Source organism: Trichoplusia ni, chromosome 6, assembly GCF_003590095.1.
Source record: "Trichoplusia ni isolate ovarian cell line Hi5 chromosome 6, tn1, whole genome shotgun sequence".
NCBI classification, from domain to species: Eukaryota; Metazoa; Arthropoda; class Insecta; order Lepidoptera; family Noctuidae; genus Trichoplusia; species Trichoplusia ni.
In genome coordinates this window covers 7,035,577-7,056,777 of record NC_039483.1, presented here as the reverse complement: position 1 = coordinate 7,056,777, position 21,201 = coordinate 7,035,577, and the positions used below count along the sequence as shown (strand labels likewise).

Here is a 21,201-nt window from a genome sequence, read left to right as displayed (position 1 = left end):
GAGGATCGGGATTCTAATTAGCGTTAATGACTAGTTCTATCCGATTTCAGGATGTAAGCATTGTTCTAGGGATCTTAAGACTAGACTGATAGACGTTAGGCCTACTGTAACAATAGAACTAAATAATAGATTCTTAGAGTTGAACGTGTATAAATATTTTGGCTCTGAGCAATAATATTTTCGTAACGTTTTTCATCCTGTTTCCTTAAGTGTCGGAAGGTGTAGTTTCAATAAAGATTCATTCGATATTTTGTCAATGAATTTCGTAAGTACCTAAGATTACAATGCTGCATTGGCGAAACTTGCGAGAAGCTTTTGTCCAGCTGTGGACATCTATAGGTTGAATTGATTAATTGATTGATTGAAGATAAAATTTGATATGACACGTGTAAGTACGATGAGTATTTTATTAGTTACACAAAACAGGCGCCATGTTTATATCCCTATCTATCACTGTAATATCATCATCACTAATCACCTCGTAGTGCTGAGCATAAACCTCCCCGTTCTCCTGCCAATTTCTATGGTCCTGTGCCAGCCTCCTCCAGACTCAACTGAACTACCATACAAAACAAAATTCTAATCAAAGACCTTTACTGCTCTTTACGATGAGCTTATTATCAAATTCTCAGCTATAAAATACAACTAAGTCTCCAAGCACTTAGTCTAGACGACTAAGCATCGTAAAAGATATTCGCCATTTTTAAACCGATAAATCTTTAACGTTTGACGTGTTATCGGGAAACATTTAGCCAATATTGAAACCGAGCCCTGAAACGGTAATTTGAGCGGATTTATGTTTTACGATTAGGTTTTCGATAAGTGCTATTACGATTGTTCTTGGAGTCGCGGTTTCGTAATACGGATATTGAATCAAGTGTCTACCGCGGCCGGTAGTATGGACGTCTATGCTTACCGAGATTCAGATGACGATTTAACCCAATTAAAAATGAAAAGACAGATTCTCAATTCAAAATGTAGTTTTTTTTAATCCTTTTTACTTCAGAACTTCGGACTGGATGAGACGATTTTGTTCATTCTTCTTTCATTAATCGTGAAATAGATGTAATTTTGCTTAAGTTTGGCCCTGTAGTTTTTATTTCTAGTGGGTACGGGGTTAGTATTTTTTGTACTTAAAATAAAAATATTTCTGAATCGGTATCACGTCTTTTTGTCTTGGCATCGACTTTGGTGGTCAAACGCTTTTTCATCGGTACTTTTATAATCCCTATAGAAGACCGAACATTTTTGAATGTCGGTACTCTTTTGTATGACACTCTTTTGTTTTCTTTTGCATGTGTGATTGATCTGTGTCAAACGCAGTGGTTTATAGCTTAGAAAACAAGCGGTCGATATTTGTCTAAAGAATCCAAAAATGCTTTTAGATATTGCGTAGTTTACAACGACTAAGGCGAATTTCAGAATATTTGTATTGAATAATATTAAATTTAATAGCAATTAGATACTTGTCTTATAATATTATTATTTGAAAGTAACACAAAAGATAAAGCTGTTTATTAGGTCTACGAATATTCCGTTCTGTTTGGAAGATTATGTATTTATACATACAGAGTGAATAATACATATATCGCCATTGTTTAAAAGACAGTATGTCTTGTCTTTAAAAGACAAGATGACGAGAAATATTTACTGCTAACTGTCTTTTAGATCCTGAATCAGCTCATTTGAAAACTTCTAAGAGTTTTCAAATAACGCTTTGTGGCTCAATAAAACTGTAGCGTATTTTTATTTTACAAAATCTGCGAATCTTTTCCATTTCTGTTAGTCGCTAGGGATAGCTGTCTTTTTAAACTTGCAAAATTGTGGAACTAGTACTGAGAGTCTGTTGCCTTCATTAAAACTCTGTTAAAATAAAATGGCTGTTTTTAAATGTAAATGGCTGCTTTTGCCTCTATAGTAAGATGATGATTGTCATATTTTTATTAATACAGCAATTAGTTTGTTCTATTTTCATTTGTGTTACGTAGGTAATAAATATCACTTTTTATGGAAAAATAACTAGTTATTAATGCTAGCAAATGTTAAAAAATATTATTTTCGGCATTTATCGATAATTTTGGAAAGAGAATATTAGACGTCCTATTTACAATTTTTCTCCATAAGTGTACCTTTAATAAACACACCTATTAATAAAGAAAGTATTGTAAACTATTTGAATTACATCATTGTTAAGATATTTAAAAAAAAAGCTTTTCATTTATTCTTTCAATAAATTCTTGGAATTATTTTTACCGCTACTGTTATTTACAGTTATATAAAGCAGGATTGACCTGTCGATGTTTCCAGTAATTGGGTTAAGACGGTCAATAAGAGGGTAGTCTACAGAAATCATTTTCCTGGAACTCATAAAGCGTAACCTTGAATTATATTAGATTGCTATTATTTACCGACTGGGAAAAACAGAAAAAAATATAACGTAATATTGCTCGAACATTGTTTGCCCTTAACAGGATTTTAATGGAGTAAGTTAATCTAAAATGATTCTTTTTATTCTAAAGGTAAGATCTAATATCGCTTACCTTTATCATCAGAATTGCAATTAAACAATTTTATTAAACACTTTTGCAAGCGACTGTATTTTAACGTCACGGCGCTGTCGGCGACAGTACACGTTAAGCTTCGTAGTCGTATTTTTTCCTTTCAGTCTGCATTGTAAATCCAGCTAAAGAAATTACTGCAGGACTGAAACGAAATGAAACCGCAGTGAAACGCGAATAAATAACCCCTAAAGACCAGAAAGCGGTATATAATTTTTCTTTTTTTTTAGTTAAATACTACATATTTACAGACTCAAAACTACACTCCCAAATAAGTGAAAATTTAATTTAATTATGTTATTTACGTTGCTTCTGTCTAGGAGTACCTATGTCGGTACTCAAAAGGCTTGCCATAGTGCCACTAAGTTACCACATTGGATCACAAGAGAAAAAAGCAATCAAGAACGATACTAAGGATTACGAATTCAAAATATTATCCATCATCTTTATGACCGCGCCATTCGTTGCTTAACCATGATTTTGATTCTTATTATTTTGTTTGTTTTACCTTTGACCGAAAACTCCAAAAGGCTAGGTACCACATTCAATAACTGAACTGCAGAACTATAGAAAATAGTAGAGAAAATCTAGAGACTTCACTTCTATACACAAATCCACATACCAATTACTTATAAACCTAGTATTTACTAGGCAAACAAACAGTATCTCTCAACATTACCTCGAAATCTCTCTCCAACGCCCACAACACAGACCTACAAATGTACTGTGTATTTACTCAGGAAATTAAAAGAAAACGTGTAATATCTTTGGCTACCTTTCCCCGCAATCTTTTGTACAACAAAGTGCTATAATGTGTAAAAGAAACAAGAAAATTAGTTCAGCAAAGGAAGCAAGTGTGTCCCTCCCTTTATTATGGTTTCGCCGGATATTTGTAGGGTATATTGAAAAATAGACAGGCCTGATTTTGTTTGTATGTGTCCACTGTTCTTCTAAGAGGACTTTTATTTATTTACTTAATTCGTGAAAAAGCCACAGCTATTGTATCAAGAACAGGTTAATATAGGGATTGTGTAAGCTGTTTTTGAAGGCTCTTACTTCCAAAAACAGCTAAATACTCAGTCAGTAGTTTAATGAGATTATAATGTATTTTCGCGAAATAACATTAAATTATTTCAGAGTAGTTTCTTTACCAAAAGGTAAAAACGGAACCCTCACACTGAGGCTCCTCTGCCTGTCTGTCCGCCCGACATCAGATTGTATCTCATGATCTGTCGTAGCTAGACTTTTTGCACGCAAAAATACTTTACCACGCCAGCAAGTTTTAGTCATATTGAATTTTACTATTAATTAAACATTATTTAAGTCAACCACAGTACGTCTCTAACAACTGTCGTTTTATCCTCATATACCTAACTCGTTAGGCTTGTATAGCACAATACAGTTACCTCTAATTCCGAATTGAAAGCAGCAATTCAGTAAATTTAACCGGCTGTGGTGTGCAGCGGCTTCTAATCAGTCACTGTGCTCATTGTATTGCACAGGACTAGTTGATTTAAACATTTAATAAAAGGTGCTCCTTTTGTACACCCATGGTATATTTTTTTAAATATAATATTCCACAACGGGTAGAATACAAAATGCCGACGCATAATATATCAATGCTAATACTATGCTATAGAATTGCAATGCACGTTACCGCGATAGATATACAACTCGATAGACGTTACCGCAAAAATGATAAGGTAGAAATTTTAATAATCATTAGTTCATTGATTAATACAGACATATGAATCAAAGATTTCGGAGAAATTAAAAGAACGATAAAGAATGACCACAATATGTCAGACCATTTCGTGACAGTTGAAAAACTACAAAAGGTGACTAAAACCTTCTTACAAATCTCGCAATACACACCGCACGTGACTTTCCCGTACCTATATTGACGTTCTTCGTTTATCCACCGTCTCGTTCATTTGTTTATTTATACAAGCCGCCGCTTGCCTTTGACTAGACAGATTAATTCATGGCCGTCTGATCGTTTTATACGTTTTAATTAATACGGTAGCCGGTTTCAATGAGCTTAACGACGTTAAATAAATCAACGAACGGTTGCTACTGGATTCTGGTTACGGCTTCTGAACTGATTGGTAGTTTCGTGAGATTGTAGTAATTAGATTCTTCTCTTTGCATAATTGTAACATTGAATACTGTCTCGACTAAAACAAAACAGTACCTACCGCTCAAAATTGTAATATCGGCAGTGCATTTTAATTGCTATTACACATTTTTTTCTTTTTATCCTTATTCAAAACGAAACATACCTAATATATTCTAAACGTAATATCAGACTCTATCCCACGTCCCACTGCTGGACACTGGCCTCTTTCCATAGAGTCCATAATTGATCATTGTACCTAAAATTACCACCTGTAACTACATTATGGAAGCAATAAAGTATTGGGTATTGAGAAGGTTTGAGCAATGATCACACTTTATTTCTGCGTTGACTGTTCTTGTAGGGAGAGTTACTAACTAAATGATGAATATCAAACAATTATTCATAAACGATTTGGTAATTTAAGCACATTGGACTTTTAATTTATTTATTTACGCAATAAATCGTTGCTCATGAGTATTTGAGAAGCACACTAATTTTGTGCTGAGTTACCCACATTTACTTAGATGAAGTGAATTTCATATACGAATGGCCTATACTTAATGCCATAGGGCTGTGGAATCTTGGATATAAATTCCTTGAACTATCTATATTTCGAGAGCAATAAAACTTGTCTTCAATAATCTATGTAAGCCATCGTTGGGCAAGAGCGGGCAAACGCGGATGTCTGAAATACCGAGCACTCCTTATGACTCACGCCGCGTTCTGTAAACAGTGGCACAAGGGACTCGCTTAGGTAAGAATAACCATCGGTACAATCAGCAAGAACGATACGATTCGATACGGAATGAAATAAGCTCACTGAAAAAATATTGAATATTGCGTTGTCTTATGATTTAATATTGGTGATCAAAATTAAATTCGATAGTTCTTAAATCAAGCCTATTTTTTTTAAGTAAAATCATCTATTCCATTCAATTTTGTGTTTTGAAAATCTGACTATGTTCATGCATTTCTTCGCTGGCCATACAAATGATAATTTATCGCATCGCGTGTAAAAGGCTCCTTGTTTCTGCTGTTTTGATAATATCCGTAGTAAGATTCAGTTACTATGAATATTTATTTAACGTTACATATTCTATTAAAAACAAACAACTGATGTTTTGTGTTCTTGGATACGCTATTTAATATAGACTCTTATAACGATATTAGCATTGGTTTATTAATAGAATCATTGTTCGTACTGTAACAAAGGAAACTATTAAATTAACCTCATAATTTGTTAGATTCATTATTACAATAACTTTTAATATAAACAAAAGCATACATCGCACTGCTTTAATAAATAGTACAGTTTTTATACGTTGAGGTAAATGTGTTGTAAGATACCATAACACAGTAATTATTGTACGTATCATCAGTCTAGCGAATCGTTATTAACGAAATAAAACTCGACCTAAATACTTGACTTAAATAATGGTAACCTTGAGAAACATTGTTAGTGATATTGTAATTATTGTTGGCGGCGCTAATCTTAGACAGACATTAAAACTGCCGAAATTCATCAAACAGCCGTTAAGTATTTTTTTAGACAAATGGTGACAATAGATTCAATACATACAGGCATAATTAATGCTGGGTTATTGGTACGCGCTGAAAATAAAATTATCTAACGACCAGTCTTTAGCTTTAACGTCTTTTGCGGTTGTGTTACCTTAAAATACATTAAATTGGACAAAAACAAAATTAGTAAAATATGTATATTTAACCTTATCACTGTTTATTACGATAAAACTAAGAAGAAAAAGTGAGATTTACTAAGATCACAGAAGCGCTTCTGAAAAACTAACGATACCAAAATCGTACAATGGTAGTTACTGTTTAATACTTATTTATACAAATGAAAATAGCAAAAATATTGAACTCTGTCGGGCACGGCAGAAGTATGAGGGGGAAGGAACTTAATTTAATTATTAGATAGTGATTTAATTATAATACTGACCGGTTAGATTCTTATCCTCGCGGTAGGTGATGTGGGTGCGCGTGCGCAGGTCCCTGTATTTCTTGGCGAGGCCGAAGTCGATCATGTAGAGCTTGTTGCAATGGCGCCCGATGCCCATCAGGAAGTTGTCCGGCTTTATATCGCGGTGGATGAAACACTTGCAGTGGATAAACTCCACGCGACCCAGCATTTGATCTGTGTACAATTAATTAGTCCATTACATATTGTTATGTTACGTTATGGAATGAGAGTTCGACTCGCCATTAGACACCATATTCGTAACTTTTTTATAAAATGAGGATATATTCAATGTTTCAAAATAAAGTTGAATAAACACTTGCACATTTGGGTTCTGTAAAAAAAACAAAAGGTCTTGCGAAATGACTTAAGAAATCTATACAAACAAATAAATCGAATATCCACCACTTCCATTGACCTTATTTACTCTTTACTTTTTGTTTCACAAGTAAAACGAAAAAAAAGTCAACTCTTCTAGATGGTGATAGACAATAGCAGATTGAGATATACTTAAAACATGAGTTTGCATTTTCAATGCAACATGTATTCGTTTTGTAAACGATATAAACTGTTTTACATTCAATTCATATCAGAATAACGCAAAAATAAGGTAACATTTGGATTTGTTCATATTTCTATAGAGAAAATAATTATTAAGACTATGATAGTATGCAGTAAATAAATACATCATTACAACGGCAGCAAAATGAACAGCCCCAAATGTTACTACATGTAAACAATGAAGGCAAAATGATGTTACCTTGGTGTTCCGATTTGTGCGTATAAATAAATAATAGAGGAAATGAGTAGGCGGTAAAACTGGTTAATACTTGAGTTGAAATTGAAAGTTATTGTCTAAACCATCAAAATCGGGAATTATATCTAACAAAAGCGACTTTTAGTAAAATAAATAGTTATTATTATTATTGTGACAATAATGAACATGGGTTGCTCATGATAAGAAATAAGTGATCATCGAAAACCTTAAATTAGCGTATTGTCTATTTTCGTCTAACAACTTATTGATAATTCATCATTTTCTTATGACAAAATTTACAATGAATTTTTTTTATACTGTAAAAAAAACAACAGTTAACGATTAATTTTTCTTACCAATGGTTAAATAAATGATAAATCTATACTTTTTACCCAACAATGGACGCCAGTTTTAGTAGAAGCGTAACAATCCGCAGTCGACCCTTCCAAAATTCAGATATTAATGCAAGTGGGGCAAAAATACAGACCTGCCAGCATGAGAACAGTCTTGATCGTGAACTGGCGCGAGCAGAAGTTGAAGAGGTCCTCCAGTGAGGGACCTAGCAGGTCCATCACCAGGATGTTGTGGTCCTTCTCGTAGCCGTACCATCTGGAACAAACAGACTCGGTAATGAGCTGACTATGTTGTGTGTCACATACAAAAGTTCTTGGCCTCTGGTGTTTATAGAGATATAATATATCTTGTCGATTAGTGTATTGGTTAGGACGATTAAATAGTTTATTTTGACAACACAATCGTAATTAGTTATCCTCAAGCGTATGACGAGGTTTTATGACATTATTGTGTTTCAGTAAGTATAGAGCTATGAAAATATCGTATAGAATTACAAATCACTATTATTAAAAATGGATCTAGGAAGACAAGGCAAGACAAACGCACAATAACAAAAACAATCCTATTAACATTATTTTAGATGCTCTAGCGTTTCAGGCGCTCAATATTGCTAAGGAGTATTATGATATAACACAATGGCCTTATACCTAATACCTGAACTTTCTCTGAACGCAGCTCGCTACAGCGCGATGTCACTCGCTCATGTGAACAATTGTATGTTTATTTATAAACGTATATTCGCTTATATTGAAAACACGTGAACAGAGGCGTAGTAATGTTTAGCAATGTTAAACGTCTGGTAAATTTCCTTAAAATGTGCCTGTTATTCATAAAAACATTAGCGTATTTCATGAATAACAAAGGACGAGTCAAGGTTATAATAATACTTACGATTTTATGGATATTTTTAGCACATCCTACACCTTAAGGATCAATAGACAGGTGAACTATAATAACTCGCACAGCATTCACGTAAAAGTCAGATATGAAAGTATACTTAGAAACCTGCAAATGTTAGTTACGCAACCAACAATAGTCTGATCTTAAAGCCAGTCATTTGCGCCGGTTTTTTGGATAGATTGACAGCTATCTTAACTAATAGGTGGCGCTTCTTTTCTCGTGTCGTCATGAAGATAGATTTATTTCCAAATTGTAATATTTATGGTATAAAATAACAATTTAGGATTTCTTTAGATATACCTATGACATATTTCATCATTTATTTCGTTTTATATATAGCAATCTAATCTGTAATAATCACATAAAAATACGAAGTAATATTGAAACTGTTTTCAGTTTCATGATCCCAGGTTATATGAACATTCAACAAGAGCTGTACATTAGATTGCTACAACACAATTTCACGGTGAGTATTACGCGGCGCCGCGACGCGTAACCAACGTTTTGGCGAATGTAAAAACTTTTCTCTGCGGACAATGCGGTTATTTTAGGCTTTGTGTCTGTTGTATAGGCACGCCAGTTAAGTTAGACATTTTTTTTAACTACGAAAGTAGAAAGTTGGCATTAGTTTAGATTTTTCTTCCAGGACTAAAAATATAATTTTGGTTTGTGTAATTATACAAATTATTACAAATAATATTAATCCATAAAAATTAATAAATATGTTTTATCGAACACTGAAAATGTTTTAAGCCACAATTTGTAAAAACAATTCTAATTTACGATGCGGCTTCAATTAGCGCGACCTAGACGATAAAAGTATTAATGATAGAACTAGGTAACAAGAACATATCCTTTAATTAATTGATATTTATGTATTACACTTATGAATAAGTCAACCGGTAACTGTTATAAGAAACAAATTTATAAAAAATCGTACAAGGCACCCAAAGTACCATAATTAAATTACTTGTACTAAATCGGAAGCCGAAGCTGCATAAATTATTGTTTTTATTAAGGAAGTGCTTCGTATAGGAAGCGGACAACCTAAATAATTCGTATGCTATAAATCCAAGTACATATCTATAAAATTCGATCGCTGTGGACGTCTGACGCGTGGAGGTAAAGACGAAAATATTTCCATCTAAACGTTATACCATTAAGATTTACGAAACCTCGAATATGAGCTGTCAGATGGTCAAGCCATTTGCAATTTAGGGCTGACAGAATAGAACCGAAAACGTGATCAGAGTAAGGCGGGTTTAATTTATGACGATAGGAATTTTGTTTAGCAGCTGTCTTTGAAAAATAAAATGTAGGTGTTGTCGTGATTATCATTCGCGGAACTTGTCGGTTTTTCTACACTTGTGATCCATATCTTTCGGTGTAATATCGATATAGCAAAAAAGAGGAGCTCGTGGCTAAGCTATAACCGCATAAGTGATTCGATCACAGGTTAAGCTATGCTTGACGCGGTTCGTCCGTAGACGGGTGACCATCTTTGTCATAACGAGTTCCTCCGTGTTTCGGAAGGCACGTTAAATTGTGGGTCCTGGCTGTTATTCCTACATCTTTGACAGTCGTTAGAGGTAGTCAGAAGCTTGAAAAAGTCTGACAGCCAGTCTAACCAAGGGGTTTCGTGTTGCCCAGTTAACTTGAGGTTGAGGAGGTCAGATAGGCAGTCGCTCCTTGTAAAACACTGGTACTTAGCTGAAACCGGTTGGACTGGTAGCCGACCCCAACATAGTTGGGAAAAGGCTAGGCCAATGATGACAAAATATGTGTTTTGGTTTGGGTAACATATAAATAAAGGGAATTATGAGAGGACTAGAATTCGATTAGGTCCTAACAATCATACATTAAACTGAGAGGTCACAGAAGCAATCGAATGCAAAAGATATCCATAGTAAGACGAAATGCGAGAGCGTGTAGGCAGACTAGACCAGTCGTGTCTCAAAGCAACATTACATCTGAAGGTTATACTCATGTTCAAACGAAATAATAGTCTGCATTGAACTAGCTAGCTAACAATCTGACAATGAATGAACGTATATTTTATTTGACCCTTGTAACACATCACTTTGAGTTACAAGATAATGATATAGCGAAATTGGCCTTCAAAAAATGAGATTTTATATTATGTGTAAAATGATGACCGTCAAAAAATATGTCAAGTATATCTGAACAATGTAGGATGTTATTAATGTATCTATTCATTCTGAACGTCTGTCGCTGAATTTCGCAGTTGTTTCGCGCTGTACAATTTGTTCTTGTAGAAACGCGTGTATATTAAACTTTTTTTGTGGAAAAGAATGTGGTAAGTATAAATAGGGTACCTTGACCAATGTTATCGCTAAATATTAAGCTCGTGATTCACTTCGTCATCGTAAAGAACGTCAATTGGGAGTTAACCTTAACATCGACGAGGAATGTTGCAAACAAATCTAGTTATTTCTAAAGTTTTTTAATTGCGAAACGTATTCTTTAACGTTTAGTAGGTCGTTCTATCAGTACAATAGTTACCCACGCTTCTTTAGTTGTCCTAACTATGCTTATTGATAGTTGTTGCGTATTTTACGTCAATGACATAGAAACTATGGCCTAATGGGTCCACACTTTGGTATGTAGGTTTTCAAGCGTACATGTTTTGTTTACAAGTTAATTAATATTTAAGGTTCAGGGACCATAACCTAAATTACCATCTAAAACAATATTATTGACGCATAATCCATTACTAAATTCTATTTATAATAGTTACGATAACAAACTATAAAACTATGGTCGTTGATTGGGGCGTGGTAATTTTTCCGTTATAACCTTGGCCTTGTGTGGCTTTTTAGAAATAAATTAAAGTACGTTATACCTAGAAAGCCCTAGTAGTCGCGTGGTTTGCCCGATATGATGAACGAAATGACGAACGTATGTTTTACATTCATAACCACGGTAACCAAGCGACAGACAACAAAGATAGTATTTAATGTGTTTGAATTGAATACCGTTATACCCGGTGCAACAACCAGGTGCACAAACTGGTTTCATTATCTTTATTCACAAAAAAATCTCATTACGAAGCTTGGAGCTGTGGACAGCAGCTTCTTTGAAATTGTATTTCGACGAAATTTAACAACGCACCCTAAAATATTAGGTATGATTTCGACATTGCCAAATTCACAACAAAGTTTTTTCCTAATACAATACACTTTGCCCTCACAAAGAAAACTTAGAAGGAAAATTTTTAAACTTCGACATCAAAATGGTTGCCGAAGCCACATAAATCGTATTCGCGCATGTAACACGAAATTGCAAGTTAGCTAACCCGCTTTCTATGGCTTTAGTTTATAAACTTATATACAACGGTTGTTATACCTATATCGAAATCTGATAAACCTTGTAACGATTTAACATTGAATTGAGGTCAGACTTCTATTTGATTTTGCGCCGTAGGACCTCAATTGAATCAAGGACTTGTTGCCTATGGTGAAGAATATTTAATTAGATGAGAAACTAATTGACGTGATGGATGTGACAGTAATTTGACGATTAAAGGTGTTAAAGGTATGATGAATGGATAATTAATAGGTTAAAATAAGTTACTGTGACAATGATTAATAGTTTCCATTTAAAACATCGAACATGTTCATGCCTGTCTCTCATAAAAAGCCTCGCAACTTGTTTCGGTGGGCTCTTTAACGGTTTTCGGAAGTTCTAGCCTTTTTTAATTTTGTGAACTAAATAAATAGCGCTTACTTTGCACCAAAAGCGACGCATGGCATTCAGGTTACAGAAATTTTAGAAAATATAATGTTTTCAGTTATTCTTTTCTGAAATATTAACTACAATACTTCGTATGGGCTCTAAAGATATCGATGAGAATCATTTCAGGTATGATCGTTCAAACAGGAGTTCGACAACAAAATACAGTTGCGAACGTTACGGTTCGCCGCGTCCTACCGTACGTTTGTACGTATTTAACTGATAGTTACCGCTGACACTTAGCTGTGCACCGTGTTCGTAGGGTTATTTATAGTAACTTATCTTTTGTGAACTAATTAGAGGTGACAGTGTGGTATTATGCCTTGTTTGTTCACTTCCGTCTGAGTATATCATTACTTAGTTTTCAATTATTATTTTTTTCAATCTATTGTTGAAAGGAAAGTTTGTCATAGGGATTCTGAACTTTAAAGGAAAAAACCGGATCCTTTATATATAACTTTATTGTATGTTTCTATCCGCCTGCCAAGAAACATTAGTTATGTGGAAGGCACTGCGGGGATTCTTTAATATCAATTTTATTTGTAAGTTGTCATTTGCCGTAATTGCCATATCTCAATATGCTATCAGTACCCGTGATTGTTACACCCAAAAACACAAGAGCATCGCATCTAACTGGTTTTTTTAAATCGATTTTTTATAACAAATTAAGTAGTACTAAATTTTTTGGAAGATAGATACTTACCTTATGTGTGGTATGCCGATGCCCCCTTGGAGCATCTTATACACTCGGCTTTCATAGAGAAGTTGTGGGTGTCGCGCCTTTATAGATTCTATCTTCACTGCTACCTCCTACAACAAAAGCATAATAAACATGAGGAATAATCACACACAGTATCATTGCTATTAAAATAATCAGAAGACAAAATAGCGGTATGGTTAAAATTAAGGAATGACGATCAGAAACTAATATAATACTGTTTCAATGATTGACTAATCAGGAGGAATTTTCAAATCGAGATTTTTGAAAAATAATATACAAATTAACAGACGTTAAAGATTTTTAGAGGCATTTCTCCACAGATTAATCTTAACAGTCCAAAAAAATCTGGCTTAAATAGACAATTAAAAAGGCAGAACAAAACATTCACGAACATGATTCAGCAAAGCTTAAAAATGATTGTAACATAAATTTGAACATAAAAAATGTTCTCATTGGCTGATTACGAAAACAATATCCTAACAACATTGTTGCTATGCGTCAAGCTCTGTGCAGAGCAGAATGCAGTGCAGTTCGAGACATCTGAAGTTCTATACTGCTTTCGTACATATGTTTATCATTTTCATGTATATATAACAATATGGCACCACCGTCTACCACCTGTCACGGCATTACACAATTCATAATGAACATCCGGGCTTTCTCGCGACGGTACGGGAGAGTGCGGTTTTCGATTAGTGATTAAGTCTTTAAATTAAATAGGTTTTGTGTTATAGGAGTTAGTATTAGGACTTGATAAGTATTCATTGCCGATTCGAGAAAGCTTTTAATGTTGTATTCGTTTTAAATGTAGGTGGGTGACTTTGTTTATTTGAGCATTTCATGCAGTTAGTCAGAGAGCAAGTTTTGTACTTTAACTGTACATGATAAACACCTCAACATACCCATGCGTTTTTAGTTAATTAATTTTACATAAAGCATGTTAAAAAGTGCCTTTAAGTTTTAACAAACCAACAACAAAGGTAGAAAACAAAAAGTACACATTAGTTTTCATTTTAAAATCCCTGGTGTCTGTTAATCAGTAGGTTCTCTACTGTGTGCCTGTCTTTACTGCTAATGGTCTACTTTCTCTCAGAAATAAACAATAGTAGTAGTAGGTTACTCTCAGTTAGTCCACAGAAAATGTAACAAACAGTTTTCGTTAACAAGTAACAGCAAAAAACAGCGAAAAAAATTGAGAAAATGGATGGATATTCAATCCAGCATATTAATAACTTTGACAGTTGTTACCAGAAAGATAATTAATAAAATCTTAAAAACCCAGGGATGTGTTACTGATGACTATATTTTGAGTACTTGATTATAATTATGGAAATATTGTGCTCAATAATGTGGTAAAGTAAAATACACAGTTTAATACAAGCTACTATGTTTATATCACCCACAATGGATGGGTACAAGACATTGAAAGTGGACCAAAATTACTCTTCTTGACAATCATGATTGATAAGCTCAAATTACCAACAATGTATATTAATGTTGTGTAAGGTCCAATTATCAAACAGATCAAGATAAGTCAGTAGAGAAACTATGCAGCTAAATACTTTGACCCACATATGTGCAAATATATTATAAACAAAACAGTGTTACTGAGTAACAGACTAACAGTTAAGTTTGGCTGTGACCTGAATTATTTAAAAAGCATAATTAAAAAACCAGACCGATAATATTTATATTGGGGGCTTGAACAAGCTTGTGTTTTAGTAAAAAATCGTCACTTCTATATGTTAAAATATTATCATTTCTTTTCAAACTTGTGTGCAGTAAGGCCAGTAAGTTAAAAGCATCTCATAAATACAGTTATTTAAATAACCATGTCTGTATTAAATAATGAACAGAATATGTATTGTATGAATAAATATTATTTCATAATTTACATGTTATTATAAAAACAAACATTGTCTATCTAGTATTTACAAAACTGACATCAACAAGCTTCTGAATTTTGATATTTTCATGTGTTACCTAAATATTTTAATACCTTGTCAAGTTACATGGCATAATTTTGATATTAAGAAAGTGGGTAAGATGAAATGGTGTTAAAGCGAAATATGTATATTATCTAGCTTCTATGAATGATGAATTCTGAGAATGTTTTTGTATGGGTATATTTAGTTTGATATACAGTGCATGCAAACTCATTGAGAATAACATAACTATTGCCTATCTATCTGAACTTCAATCCCAATAGATAAATAAACAATGGTAAACAAATACATCTAGTAAATAACTACATTATGAGCAAGTAAATATATATTATATTCATGTCTTCCAGGGCAGAGGTTAAAATGAATGCTACAATGTTACATAGTCTAGATTTACCCTATATAATTAATAGCTTTTTACACAATACTGTTTATATAATGTTAAGTTTTGTGATCTTACATTTGTGATAAGGATTTCAGCTGACTCATCAAATTATAGTTTCACCAAAGAAGTACTTTCTACTTCTTATTTAGCTTATTTGATCAATATTAACATAAAAAATACTAATCTAAGAGCATTACTGTTTCAATGTCAGGGATTCCTTAATAACATGTTTTTTATTGATAATCAAAAATTATGACTATTGTTGCTTTTGTTATTAAAATGCAAGACCTTATGACATTGAGAGTGAAGATTTGTGAAAAAAATACGAAAAGATTTTGTCATCAACTCCTTGATACAGTATTTAAATTTATAATAATATGCTACCTACATGGATACAAATTTATCTTTAAGCAATTTCTTAAGAGTCGTATTTGTGAATACCTGTCTTCTGACAATGACTTAGACTATAATAGAATATTTATTTATTTGTATTTAGTATGAATTTGTATTTTTATGAATATTAATCACTTGAAATTGGGTTTATTACCAAGCATAATTTAACATAATTTATCACTTAAATAGAAAGTTGTGTTATACACAGATTTACAAACAAATTTATTGTTTTTTACATGTTTGTAGATAGTAATAAATTTGATGTATGTAACAAAGCATCAAAGTTACCAAGTGCAAAGTAATAGGCAATTATCTAATTAAAGAGAGCTCACAGCTGGTGCCTTGATCGCACATTACAAGTTTGTACACGATATGAAACTCATCCAAGGAGTTTCGCAATCGCCACATAAGCCATTGTTATACAGGAATATTGCAGAACTACAGTTCTGTAAACACTAAAATATCACGTTATGTACAACTTAAATATAAGATCTGTACATCTGACTACTCGTATATAATACTGACGGGTAGGATTTTCAAGTGTGTCCTAATTACGTAAATCGTCCTTTACATGAGAAATATTTAGCGACATAAAATTAAAGGTAGGTTTATATTGAATGCTGCCCTTTATATTATCAATATATACGCCCAGACCGCCATTTTCAAGAACAAAAACCCCGAAATACACGGCCGTCTTGACACAAGCAATCGTTCCTCAAAATTGACCAGTACCAAAATCGATATTGGAAACTTTATTTACCTCTCCATCGTTAACGTATATGGCTAAAAATATGTCCCCAAAGCTGCCACCGCCGATTTTGCGAATAAGGTTGTATCTGTCATTTATCATTATATGTTTTCGGGTTAACAACATGCGTTCGAAGGCAGCCATTTTCTTTTTCCTTCATCACTCGTTGTCACTAAAATTATTGGTGGCCCATCGCACCGAGTGAAATTTTAACACAACACTGAGTTAATTTAAAGTTTACGTTTGTTCAAAATCACTATAAACCATAGAAACACTACGAAATACCACTGAAAATTATTTTATTACGAAGTCTAAAAAGGTGTCGTCAGCCTATTTCATGTGACGTCACAATGGCAGTGTTGCCAGCTCTTAGAACAACTCGACTACCAAATTGAGACGCGTTGATGTTGCCATTCGATTCAACTCGATTTATCCTGTTTGGAAAAATAATTGTTAACAATTTCTAATGAATGTTTTTTATAACAATAAGAAATAGAAATCAAAGTTGTATTAAAAATTCGAGCTAAGTTATATTCAAGTGTTGGTCCTCACATGTATTTGGTACTTTGTACTGAACCTTAATTTTTACAATACTAATCGCAAATGTATTTTTCGATTCTAGAAAACTTAAAAAATACTATTTTTTTTTGCAATTCAAGTTTAGAATAGAATTACTTAGTGTTTACCCAAATGAAAAGGTATCTTCAGAGATCCCTAAAAATCGTTTATCTGTAGCTTAGCAGTAAGAAATATCTTTTTAAGGATGGATATGACCAGTGAGGTATGAGGTATTCATGGTACACTTGGATGTGTCTACATGCCAAATAATCTTATTTTTTCAACTATTTTAGTAGTATTTTATTAATGAGAACCCTGTGCTCTTGATATTACTAGATGTATTGTGGCGCCACTTGGGGGATTGAGGAGTTATGTTCCATGGTGGACCATGATGGGCTGTGTTAATTATTACATTGATTGCTTATAAGTATGCATAATCAGTATATTATAAATATATAAATGAAAATCAGAAGTAAAACAAAGAGTTTTTGAACCAAATATTAATGGACAAAGCAACATAGAGAGAGTGGGTGGTTGAATAGGGTGGGAGGAGTTACGGTGTAAAGGGAGGGGAGGCATGAAGGCACTTGTTTGGGAGAATATTCGTAAAATAAATTGCATAAATGATGGAATAATGATTTTATACCATAATTATAACCTAAAACACAGTTATGGGTTATAATAGGTTAATCATAAAAAGACAATTCTAAACATCCCTTAAAGATATCTACCAACTCTTCAAGACAAAGGTAATTATTAAAGATAAAAACAATTTATTGAAAGAAATTAATTGGTAAAATTGGTGGAATAATCAACGAGTATCATCTCAATGTAAATAGAAACCTTTATCTTTTCCTTTTTTTCAACGAGTCCCACACTAAGGAATTTAATTCTTGTGTGGCGAGGGGTTTCACAAACATACAATTTACATGCACAAAGACACCCAGACTCACGACAAGCATTCGTGGAACGCACAAATGCTTCTCCTACGCGGGGATCGAACCCGCGACACGTCGCGCAAAATGGGTTTGGCGTGATGACCTCAACCACTCGGCTATCCGTGCAACTGTAGTTATAGTTCATTGTTTTTAACAAAACATGATTCAAATTAGCTTAAATTTACATAATGACTAAATGGGGGAAAAATATAAATATTTTGTTGATTTAACTCTACATATATGTCTAAATGGGAAAGCTCTATCATTGCTGATAGATTCATATGATCAAATCTCTATTATTCAATTTAATTAGATGTCAAATCTTTCTTAATACATTTTTATTCAAGTTTAAACTGTAGGTAGATAATATATTTCTTTGACATGCCATATGCATTGCATGTGATTAGATTTTTTGTGAAACCCCCATGACAAAGATTAAAATCCTTAATATAGGAGTTATTATTAAAAAATAGTATAGTATCGGGAATAATATTTTATCAATTACTGAGACATTTGTGCATAAACCAATTGATGTATGTGTGCAAATTCAATTTAATAACAACTTGTCTAAAGAAACATTTCATTGAATTGTTTCAGATCACCTCATCAAATTCATAAAAAAATCTTATCAATGACTATTAATGCCTCACATAGAATCTTTGTTATTAAAAACAATTATGAATGTACAGAATGACCACATTCCTTTACCACAAAATAACAGTTAATTTTAAGTTCCTATTATTTCAATTATTTATCCTGTTTACTCAGTTTTCTTACAACTAATCACAGAAAAAATTTTTTTTACAAGAAATGATCAGTAAAAGTATCAGTTTATTTCCTGATATTAAATTAATTTACAACATTTTCTTTAGTCATGTTGACAGAAAATCAACATCTCAATATTAATAGCAATGCTATCAAACTACAGTCCTTGTACAACCACATCTTAAATTCACATTAGTGCAGAAGAAAACACCACAGTACATAGTACCGTCTCTCTTCCACAACTGCAATAATACACACTACTTTGGGTTATGATAGGCCCCCAGATATGCATAACATTGCCACTAAAAGCATAAATGTTTGTTTTTTATAGTTGTAACTGACTCACTGGTGAATTCAAACTTCTAAAAACAACCAGTTGCATCAGGATCTGATCATTGCTATAGTGTTGCATACAAGACACATAATTTTACTTGTAAATATCTACAAATAACATTTTATGTTGTAAAAGTTACAGAAAAAAGAAGTAAATAAAATGGCGAAGTATATTGTAGTATCACATATTTTACCACAGTTAATATACTATGTATAAAGAGGTATGGCCATACTAACAAAACTGTATATTTTTACTTAAAAAATGATAGAAGGCTTCAAACACTGGTTCATTACATTTTACTTTAAGAATAACCCAGTGTGCCTACTAAACAAATATTGTATTAGAGTTGTGTAGAGTTTCAAGTTACAAGACGACACCTGAGGAACATTGCCATTTCTCAAGAATTTGTTATTCAATCTCTGGGATGGTACCTACATTGTTTCCACGTATGTACTAGTTTAAATTAGTAGCTGAAGTGATTTGTTTACTTTGATAATTCATATTATTATATTAATGTTGTGGACCAAGCTAGGTTCATTTGATTGATTGTATACCATGAGAAATATACTTTTATCTTACATAGTTAAATGATCAGTGATGCTCTAATTTCTATTGTTTGTATTTTTGAGCTGTCAGACATCTTGAATACAATATTATGATGAATGCAACATGTGTCTCAAACACTAAACAGCACCTGTTTTATTTAAAACACATTGTTCTATGTTAAGAACTTTCTAGTGATACATATTGACCCGTTGATCTCATTCAGGCTATTTATAATCTGCAAAACTATTTTAGTATCCACACATACTTTAATGTATATTCATAGCAATGTTATAGTATAAAATATCTATTATTGTCTCATTTTGTGAAGTCAACTCAAATATTGGACATCTGTACATCCTATTAGAAGATGTAAGTTGTCACCAATTTGTCTAAATAACATGAATTCCGTTTTCAAGGGCACAGTCAACACAGAATGGCAGGCTAACATAAGGTACAGTGACATAATATTTACACAATTGGAATGATCCACTGACCTAGTATTCAATAAACATTACGATTTTTAACAGAATATTATAAAATACTCAATAACGCTCTCGAATGGTGTGCTTTGCGGATTGATGTATGGGCATGTGGTGAAAGCTACGAGCTATTTGTAGCTTTGTAGACCTAATGTCAATAACATCCAAATTTAAAATATTACGTGACAACAAAACCAGAACAATTCCAACGATTCTTAACACTGATCGACCACACAATCTCTAAAGATCCTAGAAATATAACATCGAAGGCCAATCTTCATTTCCCTACAAATACGTCATAGAAAATAATCAACATGCACCCCTCTCCCCGCCATAACGTGCCAGTGATGACGCGTGGGCCTTCATTTCACTATGTTACGAAAGCAGAATAGAGACAAATAAATAAACATAATAAATCACATTACCTCGCCACTAGCGATGTTGATCGCTAAGTAAATATCACCGAACGAGCCTCCGCCGATTTTTTTCACCACCTTGTATTTTCCAGTGATCAATGTTTCCTTCCGTAAATTCATAAAATTCGACATGGTTGCAGATTATAATTAATCGTCCCGGGGATTGTAAAAATATAACTCGAAAGCACAAATTACGCACTTTTTGAATAAAAACAATAATAAATTCACGGCTACATTTTACGAAACTGTGACTGAATGGAGGACGTAACGCGTTCGAAAAGTAGGCCACGCGTATTTCTTGGTACTTTCTTCCGATTGGAATTTTAAAAAATATTTGTGTCTCAAAGGTATTTTAAATAACACAACAAATATTTTTAAAATTATTGTAAATCTTATGAAGTGCAAAAATGCGTTTGTTACTAATATAATGTGTTTTCTATTTTTAAATGTTATAAAAATCAATTTATGATCGGCAAAGAGGTGAGATTATTTAGTTTCTAAACGTAGCCATTACAAAATTTTAAATGTTGCCAGATTATAAAAACACTGTTTTTAT

General features: G+C 33.1%; 1 protein-coding gene across 5 annotated transcripts in view; it reads right to left on the bottom strand.

The window, feature by feature from the left end:
- Positions 1-21,201, bottom strand: part of LOC113494684 (casein kinase I) — a 148,533-nt gene that overhangs the window by 126,058 nt on the left and 1,274 nt on the right. The window contains exons 1-4 of one of the 5 annotated variants that reach the window (XM_026873094.1): positions 20,655-21,013; positions 13,123-13,229; positions 7,900-8,021; positions 6,638-6,832 (exon numbers count right to left, since the gene is read on the bottom strand). In XM_026873094.1, coding sequence (XP_026728895.1) covers positions 6,638-6,832; positions 7,900-8,021; positions 13,123-13,229; positions 20,655-20,777 — 547 coding nt within the window. In that variant the 5' untranslated portion in view covers positions 20,778-21,013. Of the gene's footprint in view, positions 1-6,637; positions 6,833-7,899; positions 8,022-13,122; positions 13,230-16,621; positions 17,003-20,654; positions 21,014-21,201 lie in introns of those variants that run through there. The other 4 variants (XM_026873092.1, XM_026873095.1, XM_026873097.1 and 1 more) reach the window with 4 other exon arrangements.